Raw genomic sequence first — 8709 nt, 5'->3', positions numbered from 1 at the left:
CACCTGGAAGTTTCCTTCCGCATCAAATACGGGGACGGGAGCTATAGAGAATGAGAGAGCAAAGATCCTGTGGACTTCCAGATCCAGATGGACAGGATGGTAATGGAACCAACCAGACATTGTAGTGGTGGATAAAGAACAGAGGAAAGCCGTTGTGGTGGATGTGGCAGTACCGAGCAATGGTAACATCAAGAAGAAGGAACATGAGAAACTGGAGAAATACCAGGGACTCAGAGAGGAACTGGAGGAAGCTTGAAGGTGAAAGTGACAGTGGTGACCGTGGTAATTGGAGCACTCGGGGCTGTAACCTCCAAACTGGAGGAGTGGCATCTCTACTTCCCATTAAAGTTTGTCAAAGAGCTATCCCTCTTGTGAACCAACTGAATCCCTTTCAGGATCATGGGGTTGCTGGAGCCTATCCCCGCTACTCTTGGGTGAAGGTGGGGTGCACCCTGAATAAGTCACCAGTCTGTTGGAGAGCTATGCACCCACACGTGCACTGCAGGACAATTTAGAGATACCCATCAACCCCCTTCCTGTGGGAGGAAACAAAATCCAAGGAGAATATGCAAACTCCACACAGAAAGGTCTAAACTGGGATTTGAGAAGGATCTTCTCCAGGCGTGAGGGCCAACCACTACACCACCATGCACCCTGTTAAAGAAGAACTGGTAAATAAATAAAAGGAAAATTATAACACATATAAATGTATAACACGAAACAGCAGTTTTAAAAAAAATTTATTGTACTTTTATTTTTTTTAATCAAATTTCTAACCCTGACTTGGAAAAGCAAAATAAAAAGTTTTAGCTGTGTCAAAACCATAGACTTAACAAATGTTTGGGAACTACAATCTATAGTTTTCATGACTAAAAAATCCAATCTAAACACGGATGTGCCCGTGAACAATCAAAATGATAAATTCTATATATTCAAACTAACAAGTTCCGCTTTTATTTTGCCTGAAGTGGTCAATTTCCGGTTCCGCCCCAACGACTGCTAGCTTGCTTGTTTTTGGTCTCGCGCGCAGAGTTAGCGGCTCAGCATCCAGCTCCCGTCTGTACTCCAGCGAACGAACCTGCGTCTGCGCGCCGCCCGTCCCTTCTGACGGTTACAGCCTCGCGGGTTTCTGTCGTCTCCCGGCGTGTTTCCGTACACCTGTGAAGAACCGGAGGAGTTTACCCGCCCGGAGCGCGGAGGAGGTTTGGAGGATGAACCCTCAGTGTGCCCGCTGTGGAAAGATCGTCTACCCGACGGAGAAAGTCAGCTGCCTGGATAAGGTGAGGGTTATTTCATTATTATACCCAAACACACACAGCGAAAGATTTCTGCTAGAATAATAATAATAATAACAATAATAATAAAAACAGTCAAATCTAACAGCACGTCTACAAGAGTTAGTCAGGTATGAAGATAACTTTTTAAACAAGAAAACCTCACAAATTTAGATCCAAATCTCACCAGAAACTAATATTGAAATAAACAACTTCAAAGAACAAACTTTGACTTTTGGGCAAACTTTTAATTTGAAAATAATAAAAATCATCTATAATGATTAGAAGTTATAAATGTTGCCTTCACTTGTAGAGGACCAATCATAACCATGCTGGATATAAAAACACGTTTAAATCTCTTATTTCTGGCTTTACATTTCATCATCTTTTACGTTTCTGTTGTTTCTGAACTCCTTTAACACAATATTTTATCTTTAGACTGTTGTTCATTTGTTTCTGTTTTATGCAAACATTTCTTGCATAACTGAGATGAATAATTAATTCATCTCTGGCAGCCTCCTGCATTCACAGTCTGTCCATGAAGGCATCAGATGACACAACAGCATGGAGGTGCTGCTCACAATATTAGCTCTTTTTTCTTTTTAATTCTTTTTGTATAAATAATAATAAATAAAAAAAACAATAAACAACTAAAAATCAAGTTTTAAGCAGGTTTGATGGAAAGTTGCTGTGTTTTACGATTTAAATGTGAATTTTGTTTTTTTCATATATAAATTATATCAAAAATCTGTGGTTATTAGTATATCAAAACTCTGATTTAGAAAATCTAACACTGGCTGAGAGACACATAATTTAATTGAGGATTTGTGTTCATTGTTGTATCTTAAAAATAACAGTTTAAACCGGACTGTCAGGAAAAACATTTGTATTACACCCAGATAAGCAGAAAAACGTAGGTTGCATAAGCCTGGACGTATCTGTGTGGTTGGAGAACGAAGCCTTCAGAGGTGTTGCAGTTCTTTTTGTTGACCATAAGAGGATATTAAAGACCCACTCCAATGAAAATTGTGGTTTTAACATGTTTAGGTGGCATTTTTCTAACGAGAAAATTAATCTCAAAAATACATTTCTTTATTCAGATTAGGATGAATCAAGGGGAAAAGACAATTGGAAAAAGCTTGTATTTCTGATGTAGAAAAATGGGCCTCAGGCTCCTTGCTATGCTCCCTCCCGCAACATCCACTTGCAGACAAATAGATCCATGAACATCTTCATTGTCCTTATCTGTGTTGGAATTGGGCTCAAAACTGTTCGGCTAGATCACATGTGCCAAAGTCGAGGCCCGGGGGCCGGATCCGGCCCTCTGGGTAATTCTATCCGGCCCTCCAGATCACTTTATTTTATTGTTGCTAATTACCCGATGTTATCTTTCACTTGTATAAATTTGACAAAATATATTTTTATGGAGAGTAAAATATTAAAAGTTATTTAAGGTTTAAGTTGATTTATTCTGGAATAATATTCCTGTCTTTTTATTATTCGTATTTATGTTAAAAAGTTAGTTTTAAAGTTTTAAAAATTGGCATTCTGCTAGCTTTATGGACTATTTTGGCATTTACTAAAATTCTTTATGCTATTTTGGAGTTTAGCTAATATTTCAGCTACATGCTAGCTGTTTTGGCTAACTTACGCTTTTCTTTTAGTTTTTTATGCTGTTTTGGAGCTAGGCTAATATTTACATGCTTCCTGTTTTTTATTTATTTCAGGCTTTTTTCATTTTCTAAGCTATTTTGAAGTTTAGATATTTTGTAACGCTACATGCTAGATGTTTTGGCTAACCTAAGTTTTTTTTTTGTTTTTTTTTAGACACATTTTTTATTTAGTTAATATTTTAGCTAGCTATCAGCTTCAGCGTTTTCAGCTATCAGCTTCCATGTTTTTAGCTATCAATTTCAGCATCTTCAGCTATCAGCAATATAATTTTCAGCAGCAAATTCAGCTCACAGCATTCACTCTAGCATTATCGCAGGTAATGCTATATATCTAGTTCATGATTATGTTAAAAAGTTACTGTTTTAAAGTTTTAAAAATGTGGTTTTAGAATGTTTAATAAATGTTTAATAATGTTTATCCTGTTCCGCTCGCGACCTAAAGTGTGTTTTGGATTTTGGCGCCTTGTGTGATTGAGTTTGACACTCCTGGTCTAGTTTGCACAAATATAGCATGCCATTTTTGTTGCATCTGTGATGCTAGGTTGGGGGTGTGATTGGGGTGTAAGATCGCAGGAGAGTGTAATGGATGGATTATGGGTAATGGGGGCGGGCTAGCTCTGTACCAGCAGTTTTGCCTACAACTTAGAGATAGGTGCATTTCTGATAAACTCCTGTTGCTCTGCAGAAACTATGTCCTAGAAAATGACTCAGGTTTTTAGATTTTGGATGAAAACAGAATAATCATAGCTAAAAGACTGCTGGGAATGCTTTGAAAACGGATCAAATGATGATCAGAGAGGGACTTTGTGCTCCACTTTCCTCCCCAAAACCTCTGTTTGAGTCTGTTCGCTGATAAGAGTGAAGCTGGACAACTGAACAATGAGCTGAAGCTCCGAAGCTCCTCTCAGCTGAAGACAGCAGCAGAAGCTGCTGATGGTCCTCAGTAGACTCATTCTATTTCCTTGTCTTCTCCAGGTCAAAGACTGATTCTAAACAGCATTCATTTAACCACCTGAGACCTTCTATGCACATATGGGGTCAAGTAGCCTATGAAAAAAAGTGACTTTAAAGGACAGCCCAGGTCTCAGTTGGATAAGCCTGAAGTGGGAGGGGGTCCTTGAGCACTTTTCTCCACCCACCACATTGAGAATTATCCAGACAGGAAAAGTCTACGTTTTTTTCGCAGCTCTGTGTTTGCATTCCATAATGCCCATCTATGGTGGCCATTCTGGTCCAGTTGTTCCACTCCGAGCCTGGATTGTATTCAGACTGAGGAAACTCGGAGCGAACTGGGGTGTGTTCAGACTGAAATCTGTTCCAGATTATCGGGAGAAACGAACTGTGGTTCGCTTCAAGCGAAATAAATGTGTCTAGTCTGAATACACCCATAAAAAACAGACTAAAAGGTCAGAGATATTCTGTGAGAGTCTTTGAGTCGACCCTCCTGCCAATCAAAGGACTAACTTGGGTTTAACAATGTATATGTGAGTTATAATGAAATCAAAATGTTGACATGAATAGAAATGACTGTAGAAATGTTTATTTTGGATTCAAATCTGAGTTTACTTCCCTCTGAAACCTGGTTTCAGTGGTCTTTTGAGGAACCAGAGGTTTTGGTCTCTGGGTTTGAGCTAAATCAGGGCTGACGTGTGTGTGGGTGTGTGTTTCACAGTCACTAACATGAGTGTTTTCAAACACGTTTTCCATAATCAAGCGTGGTAACATCTCAAACATGCACACAGACGGATTGGGATTATCCTGATGTAAAACAGATTGGGATAATCTGAGTCAACAGAACCGTCTTTCAGCATGCTGACACCTCTGATCCCAGCCAGCGTCTTTTTGCCTGAACGTCTTTTGTGTTTTCTTTTGTCAGTCTCATAATGTCATTTAATTTACTGATTTACAGAACTGTAAACTGCAGTCATGTGACAGCACCAGTTCAACAGCAGACTGAACCCTCACAGAACCCCTCAAAACTGACCAGAGAACCTCTGCCTTTAGACCACCATGATGGTCATTATTAATATAGTAATTTATGGGAAGTTTGTGAAGTTCCAACATCTTGAAGTTGTCTCTTTTCTGAAGCTGCTGACACAGGATGGATTTCATTTCCTTTTGCTGTCAGCTGACAGTCTGACAGGTGTGTGTCAGAGCTTTCCATTTCTTTTTCTGTTCCCGTCATGCTCTTTAAAGGGACTTTTGACAAGTTTAGAGATTTGAATGTTCTTTTAATCTGGATCGCTGAAGATGTGATCAGGTTGACCCTGAAGTGCAAATCACAGCAACAAATCACTCAATGGAAAATCAGATTGAAGATCAAAAGGCATTTAAAAAATCCAAACAACATCACATTTTAGAAATCAAAACAAAATTCTAGAAACCAAAAATCACAAGATATTTCTATTTTCTGAAATGTTTCTTTTTTTTCTGGAATTTTCTTTTGATTTCTAAAAATCTATTTTTAAATCTTTTGCTTAGCTTTTTAAATAGTTGATTTTTTGATATGATATGTACTTCAGGACCACCTAAGGTCATTACACCACAAAGGTATCAAACCAATGCTGTGTCTGCAGCAAACTTCAACATGTGGACCGTCTGTTTTCCTGCTTCTACAGTTCTTTTGAAAGCTGACCTGCAGACATGGTGACATTAGCTGAAAGATCCCAGCGAAAAAAGCTGCTCCTTCAGGTGCAGCAACAAAAAAAGGTGGAGTAAAGAATTGTGAAGGGGGGCATAAGGCGGGGCATCAGTTTCAGTGGTTAAGATTTAACCTGATAAGGTCATTAACCTCCACAGTGTGAAAAAGAAAACATGACTGACAACCTGATCACCTCTGTACTGCATCTGCTTTTGTTCAGCAGGGCAACTATCAGGGGGCGTGGCCTACTGTCTTTTTCACAAGGATTGTCTTCCTTAAACACCGCTGAGGAAAGGATTAGGAGTCGACCGATTGTTGGTCAGGGTCAATATTTATTAACCCTAACGTATATCAGAATCTTTTTTTTTGGTTTTTTAACCTGATGAGCTGGTATTGAACTGGTTATTTTGGCTCATGGTCATCTGCAGCGCTCTGTCTCCAGTATTGTCCCGCGTCATCTGAATGGTTCTGCAGACCATTCACTCTTCTGCATTTCCTCTGTGGTTATGGTCACACAACCAACTTCATTATTAAAAGAGTGTTTTATTACCCCGAGACTTTCTTCTGATTTGTTTGGGTAGTTAAAAGATCAACTGGGACTACCATCAATTCAACAAACACGTTTTTATTTAATTGATAAAACTTCAGATGTTTTATTTATTTACATGTTTATTTGACCTTATTTGGATGTTTTGTTTTTGTTTTAACTTGTTACAAAAATACGCCATTTAATATGTATTACGTTTATACTTTATTTACTGCAAAAACATTTAGCAAACTTTTTAATTAACTAATAAAAACATATAAATGTATCTGCTCATCCTGCACTTCTAGGAGCTATTTATTTGCTTTTTTATTTACTTTTCTTTTTAAATAAACAAAGTAAATTGTTGATGTTTCATTTTTAGTGTAAATGAATATGGGTTATCAGCCTTCTTGACTACTATTTATCGATATTAGTATCAGGGCTGGGTTGGTAAAATCAATTAATAGATTTGAATCAATTTAAGCTTAATAGATCAATAATCAATTCATAAAAATATGAATCAATTTAGCACGTAAAGCTAAAGTCTGCTAGCTTGATGCTAACGTTTAATGGAGTTTCCCATAGGACGGCTAATGACTAAATGAACATCTTTATAAACTCACAGACATGAACTTTCCAAACTCTTTAAAGGGAAATCATTTTTAAAGTAACCATTTTTGGTCTAAAACATTGTTTTTCTCCTCATACTTTCTTCTTCTTCTGGAATAAGGTGTAATGCTATAGTGCGATCGCCACCTAGTGTCCAAACTGAAACATCCTCCAGGAGAATCAGAACAATGTTTCCAATGTTAATGATCTGAACATTTTAGTTAGAACTTTTCCTTTAGAGAATCCATGTAACACTGGATGATATTAACAATCTCATTATTTCACTGATACATTTACAGTATGTGAACGGGATCAGATTATTATAAATCGAATCGATCCGATCCAGGCTCTTGTTAATCGAATCGTTTCTGGAAATCATAATCGATACCCAGCTCTAATTGGTATCAGTCCCAGACAAAAAACATCCTTTTGCTCCATCTCTAGAAGGGGTCTCATGGGTGACTTGATGAATATTAAATGAATCTCTAAAATGAGCCCTGTTTCTGCTCCATGTGATGATGGGATGTTGTGTGTTGTGTATCCTCAGAACTGGCACAAAGGATGCTTCCACTGCGAGGTTTGTAAGATGACCCTCAATATGAAGAACTACAAAGGTTACGACAAGAAACCTTACTGCAACGCGTGAGTTTTATTGCGCTTCTACTCTCTCCATCTCTATAGACCTGTTTATTCATTCCAGGAGTTTTCATGTTTGTGATCTGTGAGCCTGCAGGCTGCTGTGTGATTATTGCAGCCCCACCTGCAGGCTGCTCCTCTCTGGGATGCTTTAGGGTTGTGCTTTGGGTTTTGGTGGTTTTTGCTGTGAGCCCAGAACGGCTTCACTGGGGCTGGATGGTTCTTGGTCTCTTTGCTGTCACATCTGTCCTGAGGTCTGACTAACCAGGACTCGTCAAAGACGAGGAAGATGAAAAGTCTTCAAGGAGATGCAGTTGATAAATGAGGGAAGTTTCAGCTGGTGTATCCAACAGGAAGGTTTGACTCTTCACCTCGTCGCTGTAAAGCTGTGATCCGAGAGGTTCAAAGCATCTGCAGTGCCGTGTTAACCAGATTAGTAACACATTAACACTCAACTAAAGGATGTTTTCTGGCTGTTTTAATCCCTCATTTCCTTCTAGGCTACAGCTGTTGCTGCATAAATGTCTGCTGCCATCAGTAAACAGAAACAAAGTCAATCCTGGTACGTTTCTGTAAAGATAGATCTTCTGGATCCCACACAAACACGAGGAGAATCTCCTTTCCTGTCCTTTGTTGTCTCAGTGCAGCAGCACTTCATGCTTGAGGGCAGGGGGGCCACCGTGACCTTTCACCTGTGTGGATAAAAATGTGTTTCCTGTCCGTGTGTCGAACACGGCGTCTTTGTTTCCTGTGGGACGTTTGGCCTGTTTTAAACAAACACTGAACATGGACTAAACCAAGGTCTACATCAGCCTCTTCACCAACCCCAACAAAAGTGACACTATACATTCTGTTCAGTTACTCATTACGATAGCAAGTTATGCTTTAATTAAATACAAAATCATTTTAAATTTTGCCATCCTTTTAATACAGTGGTCCCTCGCCATTTTGCTGTTTATCTTTTGCAGTCTCGCTGTTTTGTGGATTTTTTTTCAGTGCAATCTTGCATTGACTTTTTTTTTTTTTAAACATCGTATCGCAGCGGTGTCAAACTCAATCTCGCAAGGGGCCAAAATCCAAAACACATCTTAGGTCAAGAGCCGAACAGGATAAACATTTATTGAAAACTAAAACTAAATTTTTAAAACTTTAAACTGTAACTTTTTAACATAATTATGAACTAGATATTACCTACAATAATGCTAGTGTGAATTCTATGAGCTGAAGGTGGCTGTTGAAGATGATAGTGCTGATAGCTGAAAACGCTGAAATTGATAGCTGAAAACACTGAAAGTAATACCTGAAAAAGCTGAAGCTAATAGCTGAAAATGCTAAAGTTGATAGCTAGGA

At 38.6% G+C, this 8709-nt stretch overlaps 1 protein-coding gene across 4 annotated transcripts in view; it reads left to right on the top strand.

Annotated features, from left to right (window-relative positions):
* The first annotated feature begins 962 nt into the window (after positions 1-962).
* nebl (nebulette) overlaps positions 963-8709 on the top strand; it is a 102103-nt gene continuing 94356 nt past the window's right edge. The window contains exons 1-2 of one of the 4 annotated variants that reach the window (XM_036210948.1): positions 963-1280; positions 7271-7365. In XM_036210948.1, coding sequence (XP_036066841.1) covers positions 1212-1280; positions 7271-7365 — 164 coding nt within the window. In that variant the 5' untranslated portion in view covers positions 963-1211. The remainder of the gene's footprint in view (positions 1281-7270; positions 7366-8709) is intronic. The other 3 variants (XM_024265543.2, XM_024265542.2, XM_024265544.2) reach the window with 3 other exon arrangements.

The sequence above is a fragment of the Oryzias melastigma genome, unplaced genomic scaffold (genome assembly GCF_002922805.2).
Source record: "Oryzias melastigma strain HK-1 unplaced genomic scaffold, ASM292280v2 sc00320, whole genome shotgun sequence".
NCBI lineage: Eukaryota > Metazoa > Chordata > Actinopteri > Beloniformes > Adrianichthyidae > Oryzias > Oryzias melastigma.
The sequence above is the reverse complement of the archived record's forward strand: the minus strand, read 5'-3'. Positions and strand labels throughout refer to the sequence as shown.